We start from the raw sequence: 16,234 nt of genomic DNA, 5'->3' as shown, positions 1-16,234 counted from the left end.
AACAGCAATATTTCCAGAGGAACTGAATATAGAGATAAAACCAACTGAACTGAATGACGGTGAGGCGAGGGAACTGAAGCAAGTGTCCTGAAGCAAAACCAAACACAGGACAAGGCTTTATGATGGAAATGTCTTTTTTTATCCATCCATCCATCCATTCGCTACCGCTTATCCTTTTCAGGGTCGCGGGGGGCGCTGGAGCCTATCCCAGCTGTCATAGGGCGAAAGGCGGGGTACACCCTGGACAGGTCGCCAGTCTGTCGCAGGGCCAACACACAGGGACAGACAACCATTCACACTCAGATTCACTCGCACATTCACACCTAGTGGCAATTTGAATTATCCAATTAACCTATCCCCACAAGTTGCATGTCTTTGGACGGTGGGAGGAAGCCGGAGTACCCGGAGAGAACCCACGCAAACACGGGGAGAACATGCAAACTCCACACAGAAAGACCCCGGCCTGATGGTGGAATTGAACTCAGGACCTTCTTGCTGTGCGGCAACAGTGCTAACCACCGTGCCACCGTGTCTTTTTTTAATAAAAGCAAAAAACAAAAATAACACAAATATAATCTAAAAGAAATGTTCATTCTTTTATGCTCACAGTAGGCTGTAACATTGACACTTTCTGATGTCACCATTGGAGGGGGCTGTGGTCCAGCTGGTCTCAGCTCCAGCTTGGTTTCACACCAGTACTGGGCTCCATCATCTTCTCTACTGGGGGTGATGTTCAGAGTGAAGGTTTCATTCACGGGTTTCTTCTGTTCACTGTTGGACTGTAGGTGACCCAGTGCTGTGTTTCCTCTGTAGAAGGTCACAGTGAGGCTTTGAACAGGAGCTACGTTCTGTACACTACACTGCAGGGTGTACTGCTGATTCTCAAACATCATCTCAGTGTGGTTTACAAAGCTGATGGAGGCACTTTCTGGAGACTCTGAGACGACAGGGAAAGAAACAAAAATGTAAAGAACAACATGTAAGCTAGAGGCTTGAAAACATCAGCAGAATGACTTTATATTTACACATACAACAGAAATCAAATTCCGATTATAAATATAAAACTCACCAGCAAGTGTCACATGAACATACTTACGATACACATTTATACTGGGAGTGCTATTATAACACTGATCACCAGCATCAGTGTTATAATAGCACATGACATATGTTTCCCATTCAGTCAGTTTGTCAACTGTCCAGAACAAGGTGGTTATATATTCTGTGACTTTTCCCACAGCGTGCTCCAAACCAGAAAGATTTCCATGGCATCCCACCTCACATACAACACATGTAGCATTGGCTGGGTCACCATACTTCACTATCAGTGCAGGTGGAGTAAACACAGGATTGTTTGTGCAGCTAGAATCTGTAAGAAACACATTAAATGTATGAGACGGCACAATTAATATCAAACCGAAATGCTGCCAACACTCACCATGTTGTTATTTTTTCGTAATTTATTACAGATTTTCTTGTAGATAAAAAAAATAATGTGCACTTTGCAATTTAACTGCTTATTTCGTTCACCAGACACTGACACCTGAAATAAAAGCGAGATCAATCCTTACCGCAGCTGGACACTTGGTGGATGCACAGAAAAGTAACTGAGGAGGAAACCAGACGAAAAAAAATGGTCAAATGTCATGATGAAAATGTTCAAACACAAAGTCCAAAGGTGGTCAGAGAGGGGATGGGCTGGTTTGTTTTTCTGTTGCAGAAGAACAATATTGGCAGTCTGGCCTGTTTTACAATGACACACCGTCTCTCTTTTCTTAATCTTGCAAATTGTGAAAGTCAAAGTGTAGCAAGTCACCGGTCAGGGAGCCTGAAAGAAGCAGGTCAAGCCTGTCTCCTAAGGGGGTTCCCATTTATATTTCCACCCACAGTTCATTTTAAATTGACTTTACAGAACATAATGTGAACAAGTGCAGAGTGCTGTAGAAATCTCCCCCTGACATACACAGTACATATAAAAATAATCTTCAATAATAAAAGAAAGATTAACAAGTCGTTATTATTCGTTTAAGAATCAAGAGTGTGAGAGGCAGGAGGTGCTAATCAAATGCACCTGAATATTTGATCATCAACACGTGGGATCACCTGTGTAAAAGCAGAAGCTTTATGCTATATGTTAGACTCTACAGGCTTTAGTTAGAACATTAAATCGCTTTGCAGTCACCGTGAGTTCCTTTGTATACTCTGACCGCTTGGCTGAAAAATACCTCTATTGGAGTAAAGTCACTTAGACACATTTATTTATGTATATACATTTATTTGTGTATGATTATAGGTAGTCCAGATTTAGAGGCAACAATACTGAATGTTTGGTAGTTCAGACTTAAGGAAGAAAGTTATGTGCTCATACGTCACAGTAAAAATGAATGGGCGGTACATTCCTTTCCTCTTCCCTTCCTGGAGACCTTTATCACTGTTTTCTAACACTCCTCGGATGCTGCCTATTGTAAGTACCAAGTTCCAGCCTTGCATAACAGTAACAACTGTATCAGTTGTCCAAGGAGCTTGGAAAGAACAGCGTCTGGACTTCTTTAAGCAAGGCTGGATTAACATCCAGCTGAGAGAACTCTTAACAGAGTTAAGAGAGTCCCAGTCTCTCTGCTTACCTGTGAGATTTTGATTTTTGATGACACGTTCACACTCCTTTTTGAGACCTTGCAGATTTTTTAGCATTTCCTTTGTTCTAATGTGTTCAAAAGCTGATTAAAGGAAATCAAAAGTTCATGTTAGTCGACAACTCTGCTAAGAAAGAGTAAAACACATCAGCTGGACTAAAACAGCTCAACCAACTGAAACTTTCATCATCATTAAATCTACAGTAAATCAGGTCATTCTGTTGAAGTGAAACGACACTCACAGAGACGATAAATCACAATGAAAGCAACTGCCAGGAGGGAACCGAGAACCAGCAGGGCAACTTTCTCTGTTGTGACCTTTGACCCTCTTTTTGATTTTGCATGTTGAGAGTCAGGATCTTCACCTGATGAAGATTTAGAGGAAATAGATGTGCAGAAGTTAGACAAAATAATAACCAACTATTATACCAGCTTTTTTGTAAAGTACTAAACAACCACAATGAACCAAAGTGCTGTACAAAAGAATAATTATATAAAAACACAACTGTGACACATGATCCCGCCAGACTCCAAACAGCTCCACTGACGTCACATCAATATATCTGTCTGTATTCTGTAATATATTTGGATTTCAGTTTTACACAAAGTTTCTAATGTGGTTTAAAAGTTGCTTAAACAATCTTTCTTACAAGGAAAGGAAAACCACAGTTCAGTAAATGACAATGTGCTCATAGCAGTCACATCACACATCCTGTCCCCCTCCTTAAGCACCTAGAAATCATTTGATGTCTTTAACTGTGTGTTTATCTATTATTTCTGGCAATACTTCACCTTAAAGTGTCAGTTTACCCTGAAAATAAATACAGGCTACATATTTTTTCCTCCAGCCTGTAGTAATATTTACACAAGGTATGAATTTATATTTTGTAAATGTATTATTAGTATGAATGGCCAGATCCTATTAGTATTTATAGATATTTAATTCATGGTTGACATACATTGTAATACAGTTAGGTGCATATACCACAACTCTAGTGCAGAGAACCACAACTACATTAGACCAACAGGAAATATGACTCTTTTTTGTGTTCTTTCATAAACCTTCATGAAGCTTTCTTTGCATCTCTTACTCAGTTAATGTTAAAGTTAATGTATTAAAACATACGTAGTCTCCAGTTTGGCTTCAATTTATATGAAAGGACCACTCGGATCTGATTAACTGATTTACCACCAGATTTAATGTTCTTACCTTCTATGTAGCTCTGTGGACGGCTCGTCATGCTGAGATCCTGACTTCAGACTTAGTGACTAAGTCTGAATCACAAAAATACAACAGCCTGGTGTTATTTCTCCTGTATCTTTACTGATTCAGTTTGCATAGTCAGAACATCAAATAACCTTGTGAGCATCAAGACACATACTGAATGTCCTCTGCACCTCACTGGTTTGGGCTTTCAGAACAAAAAAAAAAAAAAAAAAAAAAAAAAAAAAAAAGAATTGCAACACTTACAACACTTCCTGTGGAAATGTGGAGATGAGCAGGCTTTTTACTACAGCCTGGGTCCTGCATTTTGATTTCTCATTTTATTCAGATTAACAAATAATTTCTTTTGACTTGAACTGAGGTCACAGATGATGGTTTCCTGTGTTTTCATTTATTTGATTTAAAGATTGGTTTTATTTTCATAGATGTGGACATGCTGCCCTCTGTTGGAACGGCAAGGGGGGTTACTGCCTCAAAAAAAAAAGTATTAAGTAGGACTTTGAGTTCCAGACAGAGAAACTGGCCAGTAAAGCAGGGATGAAATATTGCGGTTCTGGACTGCATCAATATTAGTCTTTTCAGTTTTGCATGTAGAAAATGGCTTTATTGGCAGTAAGTATTTAATAGATGGTTGTAACATACACTGTAGTTGAGTGCAGATACAAGAACATGTATCTGTTACTTCATGTATATTTGTCACAGTTCTACATGCTTTCCACAGCTGTATTACACCAACGTCTCATGTGCCAAAGTGCAGGATGCAGGAGACATAACATGAAAGCACTTTATTACAGTTAGGAACTAGGAAACCTAATGCTAAGGTTACATAAATACATAAGAAGGAAATGGGCAAAGTGGAGATACCTGTGGAGAAACAGCTGAACTGAATGCACTTAATGACACAAGGGGAAGCAAAACTGAACATGATGCACTTAGGACAAGAGACTATCACAATAAAACAGGAAACACAGGGTATGACACATGAACCTGACAAAGGCACAAGAGAAACATGGTAGTTTTAAGTAGTATTATTTTCATCTTTATCACACCACATCCAGCATATCTTTAAGAAAACTTATGCAAACTCACTCTGCATGTTGAGAGTCAGTTTCACTCGATAAACGTTAAGAGAAGACATAAAGTGGACATGTAAGCTTTCAGTAACACAACAGTGTAGTTTTATACAGGTAGATGAACATTTACAGCTGTTGAGGACCACAGCTGTATTAAAGACTGGACATAGAACCTTGTTGCTGTGAGACAACAACGCTAGCAAATAATAGTTTTCATTTCTAGAAGATTCGATCAATTCATTATTTTAAGTAATAATTTGATTTATTTTAATAAATTTGACCTGAAATTTAAACCTTTTGGATGTTTTGCTCTCCTCTGGTAGATTTTCCATATGTCTTTGGAATTCTCTGGAAATTCAACAACATATTTTTCATCAGACAATTCACACTTATGAATCTTTTTCACTGGATATGTTATATAACATCTTTGTACTTCAATATGAGTGCCCAAAGTCAGACACACACACACACACACACACACGCATAACTCCAGCTTTTGATCAGCACCATGGACAGCAACCACAGTCAGACGTCAGAGGAAGACAGCTTATATTTAATTAAGTTCATGCTAAATCACCAGATTTTCAGATTTAACCGTACTAAAGTGAAATAAAGACAACTGTAATGTGTATAAGCATGTAACAAAAGAGAGAAGTCTATTAACCACAGGCCTTCACACACTGGATGGGTCACTGTAGCAAACAAGCACAGTCATTTATAGAATTCCACATTAAACAATCATTTCCAAAGGACGAGCTGCTGGATGAATTGCACACACATATTACAGTAGGAGTGCACATTTTCAAAGTATAACAATATTTCAGAGCTTCACAAAAACATAAACTACTTACTCATCAAAACATCTGCTCAACAAAGTTTTGCCAGCACTGCTTATTAGTAGTGTAGTCAACATTTAATCAGGAAATATAAGTAATATATTTTCCAGCATGCCTCTCCACCATCTAAACGTTACAGAAAAAGGAGCTTTGGAGTCAGCCAGTCCCCAAAGGTGTGTGATATTTTAACATGTGGTTACCTAAAATAACATGCTTTCTGTTGGTCTGACAGTCATCACAGTTAGCAGTATGAGTACTGAAAAAGGTTCACACGCTGGAAACTTTGAGAAACTAAAACAATCTGTGGGAGGAATCCCATACAGGCACAAAGAGAAGATGCAATCTGTCCAGACTCCAGATAAGATTAAACATAGAGCAGTCATTCTGTGAGGTGACAGTGCTAACCACCACCATGATGCTTTAGTCATATTCAGATCATTTTGTTTTATATCAAATGTTATGTTCTATAAGTGTTTGTTCAGTAAGTGACGGGTGGTAGTTTGTCTGATGACCGCTCAGATCGGACTAAATCTCTATCTTCTTCTTCACTTTCCTGCTCCTTTATCATCACATTGATGTTCTTGTCAGGGCTCTGTGTGCGGGCAGGCGGAGAGGAGGAACTAAGCGAAGGACTCAGACACTGAACTGTAACTCAAAACCTCAGCTTTATTGCTGGCATAAAACAAAACATAAACTGAGCAATGGCAATGAACATGAACCACTGCCACAAAAACACACAGGCAAAATCTGAGGGTACGACATGACACAGAGCATGGGAAAACACAGGGCTTATATACACAGGGTAGTAATGAGGGAATGGGCAACAGGAGGGAGACACAGCTGGGAGAGATCAGGGCTAACGAGACAGGGGGAACAAAGCTGCACACACTAACATAAGACAAAGACTTTCACAATAAAACAGTAAACATGAATCACTACTCAAAGACACAGACTCGACACAGAAAATAATACATGAAACTCAAACAATACATAAGACCACAATTCCTAAAACATGGATAAACAGAAACATGAAACTCTAATAATAAACATCATCATAATCATCATCATCAACACCAGCACAACAAGAGAACAAGAAAACAATCCATGATGCAAAATTAAACCAAAACATAATAAACTCAAAACACTGGGTCCAACGGACCCAGAACCGTGACAGTTCTTACCTTATATGCTATGTGTTATTCTTTTAAACCTAATTAATATTTTTTTTTCCACAAGTGTTTCCAGTTCATGCAATCCATTATTATTATTATTTTTTTTTTTTTTTTATTAGAGACAAGACCAAGCTACAGGTAAGAGTTTAGAACTGCCTTCTTGCTTTCTGCTCAAATTAAAAGTGTACAAGGAAGTTTTCCTTGTTCTAATCCAGTCAGAATAGCCTGTGCTGTAAAAGCCATTTGTGTCCCTCTGATTTACTAAGATGGATCCAAACTCACAACAATCACATGAGTTAGATCATGTTGTTACTGTTGTTGGTTATGTTAGATATATGAAGACATGTTGCACACAGCAGAAAACATTTGCTTTGAAAAACTTGAAAATTAATGAAGAATGTTACAAAATTTAAATCTTTTTGTCTTCAATTTATCATTTATATCTATTTAAACAGTTACATTTGTTTCCTGTATTTTTGCTCCTGCTCCCTATGTTTTAATAATAATCTGATCACAGAACTGATTTATGTGTGGTGAGTAAACCCACGTTCATTTGTACTATCTCACATGTCTGAGTTCATTTTATTACAACACTTTCTTTTATATTTTAAAATTAATTAAAATAAGCTGCTGCCTTTTTTGAGCCCCTCACATCCCTGAACTGGTTAAGTGGTTGAAAATTTGATGTATAGATGCTTGAGCTTTTCATCCTTTCATCAGTGTTGGTAACATTTATGGAAAAGACCCCATTAATAAAGCATGTGATAACACCAAAGTGAACAGAAACACAGTCTAAACAACACCAGCTGTTAGCACACTAATCTTTTCACACACATTACCTTGACACCTGAGGGCTCAGCAAATCATACTGTGAGCTTTTTAGCACCAACAGTGACGACATGTATGTGCACAAAGTATTCCAGCTTTTGTCCTGGGATACCTTCTTGTTTTTTGGGTATAGGTCACAGAGCTGACTGTGAAGACATGTTACACACAGCATTAAAAACCCTAACCCACGAACCTTCCTGAAACCCAAAGAATACCTGAACTATAAAATCTTAGGCCTTCTTTAATTTAAAAAAAAAAAAAAGCTAATTCAGAATATGCACATGGAAAATTCAGTCAATATTCAAAATATAATTGTAATATCAATTAACAGAACAAAAAAGCTTTCTTTCTGGGATCAGGAGGCTAATATGTAGCATTTCTACAGGTCTCCTATTTGTAAAACCGGTTTACTAAGTTTCCTGTTCTAAATTTTAGATATTTATGATTTTACATACTTCTTTGCTATGTTTACTCTAAAGGTTCATGTTATAATGGCCTACTGCTCAGTTTCCAAACTACTGAATAGTGGAAGTGGATCACTCAGTTTTAAAAAAGAAAATTAAAAGAAATGAAATATTCTCATTTTGATGAGCTCAAGATCTTAAACTTGCAGGTTATTGCAACCCACAGATGCATTTAATTTTGAGAGTGGAGTCTATTGTGTAGTAGTTATGAGAAAAGTAAAGGAGAAGAAAGTTGACATGGTTATAAAGTCTGTGCAGGGAGGAGGTTTTGAGTAAACAGGTAGGATAAAAATACAACCGATAAGCCACTTAATGACCCTGGAGCACTTGGAGCACTTAAAAACAGACACAGTTGTGTAGTGAAAAAGCCTGAACAGACTCAGGAACACAGTCCATTGCTATATACACAGAGGATATACAGACATCACTGAGGATTGCATAAATGTGCTTCATCCAATATAATATATAATAATAACATAATATTAAGACCTTCACTAGGGCTGAATCCAGGTATCCTGGCTAAAATGTAAAGCTCTATTGTTCCTTATCCACAGTAATGTAGACTGTTATATGAGATCTGAAATCCATTTTCAGGGTTTTCATCATGCTCACATTAACCAAAAATGTTAAACCTCTTAAAGTCTGTAAACTCTTTCTACTACACTTCAGTACTGCTGCTCTGTTTCACCAATCAAAATAAAGTTTCTTGCAACAAAAAAACAATGACTAAGTAAATATTCAGACAATGTTTGACATGTATGATTTAATAAAATTAATTATATTGAGATTACAGTGATTGACAAACACAGAGTTTTGAAGAGTAAAAGTGAGGTATGATAAAGTGTGACTGGACATCAGGTTATTGTGTGTCAACAATGGTGATTGGATGTCCAGAGAGAAGGAGAAGAGGAGGAGAGAGGGGTGCTTATTTGGGTTGTCAATTCCTCTAGTGCTTGTAATGTGCAGAAGAAATCATCTGAAGATTGAGCTTTGAAATTATAGCAACCAATGCTTTCTCTGCTCACATCTTAATATTTCAGTGTGGCGGTATATGGAGCCAAAATACATAAACTGTGTTGTCCAAACAATTATGGCCTGAACTGTATATTTACTGTAAAAAAGGATTCCAAGAAACAAACAGAATGTAATAATAATTATTTCAGTTCATGCAAATCCAAAATGGCACCAAACAGCAAAGATTAGCAAATCTGTAGACTTCAAGGGAGCAACAAGTAGCACACAAGAGAAGGTGAAAAGACGCTGAGACAGTTACTGAGAGCAAGGACAGGACGATTTATAAACAAAAGGAGATCGTGGAAGACAAGAAGGAAGTAAAAATAGAAAAAGGAAAAGACAATGGAAGATGAGACAGAAAACACTGACCGGACTATAAATACCAACTTGCACTAAAATACAACAAGAGTTAATGACGCAAACAAAACCAAAACCTAAATATCAAACACCGATGAAAACACAAACAAGAATTCAAACGTCCATAAAATCAAAGTCCCAGTGTCAGTCAGTGAGAAAGACTGATGTACACTGCTAAAAAAAAAGAAAAAAAAAAGACGACGATTGTACCGCATTTTGCTCCAGGACTAAATCTGCATGAAAACAATCGCTCACTCTTCCTGCTCAACAAATGACAAGGGCAGAGCCTTATACCACGTGATACAGAAGCTGGCTGCTAAAATTGGCAGGGAAAAAACAACGGAGAGCACGTCAGGGATGACGAGAAAGTGACTGGACAAAATCCGTCCCGGTCAACCACCCAAACATCAATAACGGGAACCTTATACAGCGCTTCCCTATACCCATCGAACTCCCGCAGGCACAAAGAAATTACGGAGGCTATTACTTATCACCTGACCAAAGATATGGCTCCCATCAACACTGTGCAAAACGAGGGATTTAGGAAAATGATCAACACCCTAGACACCAAACGCTACACAGTGCCGTCCCGCAACTATTTTTCTATTGTTGCACTACCTGCTCTATACACGCAGCGTCGAGCAACGGTGGAGACGGAATTTCAAGCAGTACAACATTTTGCGGCAACGACAAAATGTGAGACATTTGTTGTTTTTATGTTTATTTATTGTTTTTATGTTCAGTCTCAACTGTTACGAAGTTGATGTGCAGTTAATAAGCGCAATAAATATTTATAGTGGAAAAGAAAATCGTGAGAGAATCGTGATCTCAATTCTAAGCCAAAAAAATCGTGATTCTCATTTTATGCAAAATCGTGTATCAAATCCTCACATTCTCTGTAAGATTAAGGTCGACTATATATATATATATATATATATATATATATATATATATAAAATTAGAAGTAGAGGCTTTAAAACCAAGTTAACGCTGAAAGTACAAACATCACTAATGTTACATAACTTTGCCAACATGTGGCCAACAGTAATGTTTTAATGTTCTTCATTATTAAACATTCGCACATAAATAAGTGACATAGTATTCAGTACTTACTTTTGACAGTTCACTCTTCGGCGCTCCCTTCTGCCGTATTTTGCGGCAAAATTATCCACACCCACCGCCGCGCTATGAATTGTGGGATATATGGGACCACGAAGCGTGCACCGGACCACGCTTGATATTTGGGGAATTCGACAGCGCATTTGGAGTACGCATTTGAAGTACACTTCGAGTTGGGACAGTCGTCACGTGGCGGTGACGTAATTGCACTCAAAATGCATACTTCAAGCGTGTGGTCTCTGAATTGGGAGACAGCCCCAGTCTCCATTTCAACTTGTGTTGAAAGTGCGGACTTCAAATGATATTTTTTTAATTGTGTTAATAGGCCAGAGTTATGATTCAAAACAAAAGAAACAGTACAAACGGTGTTTTCTGAGGACAGAACTACCAAACACTCTCCGTTGGCGACCAAAATTAAAAAAAACAAACAAAAGAAAAACAAACAAAAAGGATGCATGTCTGCCATTGCCTGCCAAAACCGGAAGTAACGTAATATTCCGTGGGAAAAGTAGTTTTCCCTCTCAGTGCCTTTATAAACCTATACTGGTGGTTTTAAGTTATGTCTGACATATGTCTGTGCAGTTTCTGGGATGCTTAGACCTCAAAATGCACTGTTGGAAATTATTTTATTTTTTATGTTTTGTTTTGTTACTTTTCTAAAAACAGATGGTGATCTTTTCTAAAAGCGATAGGACAGGTGTGGAGGAGAATGAAGCAAGAGAATGGGTTCCTAAGGGGGCAAGAAAAATCCAGCTAAGTTTCTTCTCCTGTAGTTAACGATGTAAATATGTTGTTTTCACAAATCCATGGAAAATGAGCAAAATATATATTTTTCTGCTCTAAAAGCAGTCTGTGAGCTCATCTGAAGATGATGGGACAGATGACTGGAAACCCACATAGGATGAATCTGAAGGCTATTCAGAAGAGGAGGAAGAACAAGAATGTGAAAGGATTCCTAAGGTAGCCATGAAAAACAAATCTGGGCGTCCTGTGCCACAAAGAGAGGTGAAATTCATCCTCAGTTTCAGTGCTTCCACAATCTATCAAAAATTGATAGACATATTGTTGTCTTCTCTTAAAACAGATGGCGGCAGCATCTGGAGAGGATGGGACACATGATAGCAGACCCACACAGGATGAATCTAAAGATGATTCACATGAACCTGGCACTTTCACTTAACAAATTATGCCTACCTGTTAATTCAGAGATGAGGAAAGAAACTCTGAGTCAATTTAAACCATTATGTTTAGCTTAAAACAGTAGATAGAGTCATTGTAGTCATCTAATGCTGGAATTGTCATAATCCTGGGTCTGTGACCCAGTGTTTTGAGTTTATTTAGTTTTTTTTAATTTTTCTTACGTTAGTTTAACATAATATATAGTTCTTGCAGTATTATTTAATTAGGATTTTGTTTCATCCATGTCTCCACGATTTACGAGTCTTTTCCTGTCGCCTATATAGTCTGTCTTTTCCTCTGTATTTTACTTTCTATTATGCCCATGCTTCAGTCTCTTCCTGTGTTCTTTGTCTCCTCAGGTATTTCATGTCTGCGTGTTCCATGTTCTAATTGTCAAGCTTGTGTTGTCATGTCTATGTTCCACATTGTTTCCTGTTTTATTGTGAAAGTCCCTGTCCTGTGTGCAGTATGTCTAATTTTGCTTCCCCTTGTCTCCTTAGGTCTGATTTGTCCCAGCTGTGTTCCCATCTGTTCCTCAGCCTCTCATTATCCTTTTGTTTATTTAAGTCCTTTGTCTTCCTCTATTCAGTATTGGGTCGTCTGTGTGTCTGGTTGTATGTTTCTGTGAGTTTCCTGTTTAGCTTAATGTTGCTATTTTAAACAAAAAACAAATCTGTGAACAAATTCACAGATTTGAACTTTTAGGTTTTTAGCAGATGCACATGTGGAGCAATGACATTAAAATCGCTCTTTATTTGCTCTTCCTTAAAATGACCTTCTTGGTCAGTACTAACATATATACATTCATATTCTTTAGCCCAAGACGAATAGATCAGCGCCAAAATGGAGGTGCTGGTTTTGATTTACATGTTCGGATAGTTACTCTGATTTTGAAGTTTTTCTTAAACAAGGCCCTGGTGTTCATGTCACGTAAATGCCAGATAGCAGTGAATAAATAGATTATTTTCAAAATTCACCCTGGGGTCTGTTTGTTCTTAGAGAACAAATTAAAAGCATTTCATTTCATGTTCTGCTAGGACTACGTACACTATATGCCAAACGCATTCACTTTTCTCACATTTGTGAGATCACACACTAACGTTGGACAAAAAGGCCTGGCTTGCAGTCTGTCCCCCAATTCACCTGAAAAGTGTTGTATCAGATCATATTACAATCCTGTACAGGCTTCCCAAGTTCTTCCACAACAAATTTGCTACATGCTTTTTATGGCTCTTGCTTTGAAATGGTTAGCACACGCCACGTGACAGGGGCATATGGAAAGCGTAAGGAGTTTAGAGATGGACCGATCCGATATTACGTATCGGTATCGGTCCGATACTGACCTAAATTACTGGATCGGATATCGGAGAAAAATAAAAAATGTAATCCGATCCATTAAATATCACGAAAGCACCTCACAAAACTTGCAACACGCCGTAACTCACCTCAGAACGTATGCATCACGTGATAGAGCAGCTGTGGCATGCAGGACCTGTCGGTGGTCTGGATAGCATGTGGAGCTTCGCTAGCAACCTGGCATTTCATCTCCGACAAAGTTATCCCCGAGAGAAGTAAAGCAAGTGTGTAAGTCCATCTCTGAATGTTTGTAAAGCATTCCTGCGTTAAGCTTAACGAGCGACTGCCTCTCGCTCTCCGGCTGCTACTTCAATCGTGAAACTGCTTAATGATCAGCTGATCGGCTTTTCTGTCGCAAGTCCGTGTCTCTGGTTTGTTTTTGGCCCACTTTGCACCAGAAAGAGGAAACCAGCAGCTGAACAACAGCAGCACGTTTAAGCTTGATAAGCTGTTGTTAGAATTTATTTAATATTAATTTCTACACCAGGATCTTTTTTCTACGTAGCTGACGGCTGGTAACTGTGCAGGGGCGGATCTAGCAAAGTTTAGCCAGGGGGGCCGATAGGGCATTAACTGGGAAAAGGGGGCACAAAGACATACTTTTCTTTCTTATTCTCATTTAAAATGTCTAGCTTTTAATAAATAATTATCTGACACACAAAGTTTTAATTTGATGTAAAATGAATAGAAGTCAATTACTGTATATAGTGACTATTAAGTCTAATATATTTACCCTAGTAAGCTATAGTACTTTTTCCTTTGGGAAGGTACCATCTGTGCAGTCTGCAATTTTGTTGAAGAAAGATGTTGAATCTATTTAATATTTCTTGAAAAATAATTGATTTCTGTTCATTTTTTTTCACACTGCATCAAATTAAGGTTGATTACGTCGATTAAGCATCATGAGGTGGCGCGTGAGGGGTGGTTCCCTATTTTTTATTTATTTATTTTTGTTGTTGCTGGGAGTTGGAACCCTATTAGTTAGGTTGCTTAATATTTACGCTAAGTCCTCTTTAAAATACCAGAATAGGGAGGATGGTGTAGGTCTAAGTTTATTAGATTGATCAGTATTGCTGAACTATGAAATATTTTTTTTGTATACAGGTATAACAGAATAGCTTTAGTGTAGTTGTTGTTTTAAACTTGAGTATGAACTTATACAAAATGCAGCAAGATATTTAAAAAAGCAGTTTTGTTGATTAAAAAACACTATATCGGATTCATATCGGTATCGGCAGATATCCAAATTTATGATATCGGTATCGGTATCGGACATAAAAAAGTGGTATCGTGCCATCTCTAAAGGAGTTATCACAGAACCAAACTGGACTTCACTGAGCTCCTGAGAGCAATCCATTCTTTCACCACTGTTTGTAGAAGCAGTTTGCATACCTGTGCTTGATTTTATAAAACCTTTGGCCATGGAAGTGACTGAAACACCTGAATTCAATTATTTAGATGTGTGACTGAATACTTTTGGCAGTGTAGTTCATCTCAGAGAGACTGTTTTATGATTTATAGGAAATATGTAAAAATCATTGAGGAGTTTACCCGTGAGTCTCTGTGATTTACCTCACCCTCTGCCATCAGTGGTGTCTTTTAATCCAGCATACCTAATGGGGAAAACAGGATAAAAAACTATGTTGAAAGGCCTACTTTTTATTATTATTTTTATTATAACCATGTACCTGAGTGAGACTTTTTCACTTGTGTAGCCAACTAAAACTTCAACCCTAACAGCACAAAACTACATCACTGAATGAAGAAAAGCTTTGCAGTCTTTAAGAATTCTAAATTATTTTTTGGAATTTTTACAATTTGAGACCACAGAGACTTTACTTAGGGTTGATCCTAACCCTTCTTTCCACTGTGTTCCTGTTAATGATAAACTACAAATTTACCCTAAATTATTAAAATATTGATATTTTAATGTGAGAATTGATTCTAGAACATAAATGACTGGTATCGGAGGAATCGATATTTCAGTATCGATCCACACATCACTAGCAAGCACTTAGACCTTTAAGACACATCGCAACCTTGATGTTTGAATGAGAATCCTTTTGTTTGGAAGACCACAACCTCTAGAGTACTGGAGCTGGAAAACCCTGCTCTAATGTCCTACAGCTTTTAGATGCATCCTTGTTCTGACACACCTGATCAAATAAATGGCCTGTTGCTGGGCCTTTGCCAAACTTGATGGCATGCTTAAGAGGTGATTCAACCATTTGATTCTGCTGTGTTGTAAATTTAAGTACCGTATTTTTCCCATTACAAGGCGCACTTAAAATCCTTTTAATTTTCTAAAAAAAATCTACAGTGTGCCTTATAATCTTGTACGCTTTATGTATGAATTAGTTGTGCTTACTGACCTCGAACCGATTTTATGAGGTATATGGCGCTCAAATCTGTCAAATCTTTTAGTAGGACTTTGGTAAGCTACAAAGCTGCACTTGATGGATTGTCGGAGCATTATGGCTACCGTAGTCAGGAGCCTCGTGGAGTAATCTAGGTCCAATCTGAAAAAATTAAAACGTACAGCTCTGCTATCACTTCCAACATAAATGAAGACAGAAAACTAAGCAGCAGGTTTTAGATTTGTCCTTGACCAACACAGCTGATTTAAATGACTAAATTACCTTCTCAAAATGTCTTGAAGTTCTCCAGAGGCCTGGTAACGAACTAATGATTTGATTCAGGTGTGTTGACCCAGGGTGAGATCTAAAACCTGCAGAATGTCCCCAGACATATTTCCCCTAATTTAACAGATTACCATCAACTGGATGTGGGTCCTTTTGCTCTCCAACATTAGTGCATTTCTTCTGTAATCCAGAGATTCACCTGTAAACCAATTTTTCAGATGACTTTAAAACTAATATTTGCTATTTGTGTTTTTAAAAGCAAACTAAAACAGTTCATTCTTATCTCTGATGTATCAGGAATCATACACATACACTACCAGTCAAAGGTTTGGACAC

The 16,234-nt window shown here is 37.8% G+C and overlaps 1 protein-coding gene and 1 long non-coding RNA gene across 4 annotated transcripts; one reads left to right on the top strand and one right to left on the bottom strand.

Moving 5' to 3' along the window:
* Positions 1-565: 565 nt before the first annotated feature.
* LOC113015062 (uncharacterized) lies at positions 566-13,366 on the bottom strand. Of its 3 annotated transcripts, none has more exons than XM_026156977.1 (6): positions 13,346-13,366; positions 3,844-3,908; positions 2,876-2,998; positions 2,625-2,717; positions 1,572-1,607; positions 566-1,369 (listed from the first exon to the last, which is right to left on the bottom strand). In XM_026156977.1, the coding sequence occupies exons 2-6, from the start codon at positions 3,872-3,874 to the stop codon at positions 1,002-1,004; spliced, it is 651 nt and encodes a 216-aa protein (XP_026012762.1). In that variant the 5' UTR covers positions 3,875-3,908; positions 13,346-13,366; the 3' UTR covers positions 566-1,001. The 3 variants fall into 3 exon arrangements, with proteins under 3 accessions (XP_026012762.1, XP_026012763.1, XP_026012761.1); XM_026156978.1 differs by lacking the exon at positions 13,346-13,366 and having other exon boundaries at positions 566-937; positions 1,278-1,369; positions 3,844-4,040; XM_026156976.1 differs by lacking the exon at positions 13,346-13,366 and having other exon boundaries at positions 3,844-4,040.
* LOC113015063 (uncharacterized) lies at positions 11,647-12,872 on the top strand. The gene is made up of 2 exons (XR_003271053.1): positions 11,647-11,681; positions 11,806-12,872. It is a non-coding gene; the product is annotated as an uncharacterized LOC113015063 (long non-coding RNA).
* Positions 13,367-16,234: the final 2,868 nt, after the last annotated feature.

This window comes from Astatotilapia calliptera, chromosome 22, assembly GCF_900246225.1.
Source record: "Astatotilapia calliptera chromosome 22, fAstCal1.2, whole genome shotgun sequence".
Taxonomy (NCBI): Eukaryota; Metazoa; Chordata; class Actinopteri; order Cichliformes; family Cichlidae; genus Astatotilapia; species Astatotilapia calliptera.
The sequence above is the reverse complement of the archived record's forward strand: the minus strand, read 5'-3'. Positions and strand labels throughout refer to the sequence as shown.

What these genes read in the sequence shown, in the direction of transcription:
- LOC113015062 (XM_026156977.1), bottom strand. Translation starts at nt 3,874, where the DNA reads ATGACGAGCCGTCCACAGAGCTACATAGAAG. An exon ending in TCCACAGAGCTACATAGAAG is followed by an intron (nt 2,999 to 3,843) that starts GTAAGAACATTA and finishes AATCTTCATCAG; the next exon opens with GTGAAGATCCTGACTCTCAA. An exon ending in CATTGTGATTTATCGTCTCT is followed by an intron (nt 2,718 to 2,875) that starts GTGAGTGTCGTT and finishes TCCTTTAATCAG; the next exon opens with CTTTTGAACACATTAGAACA.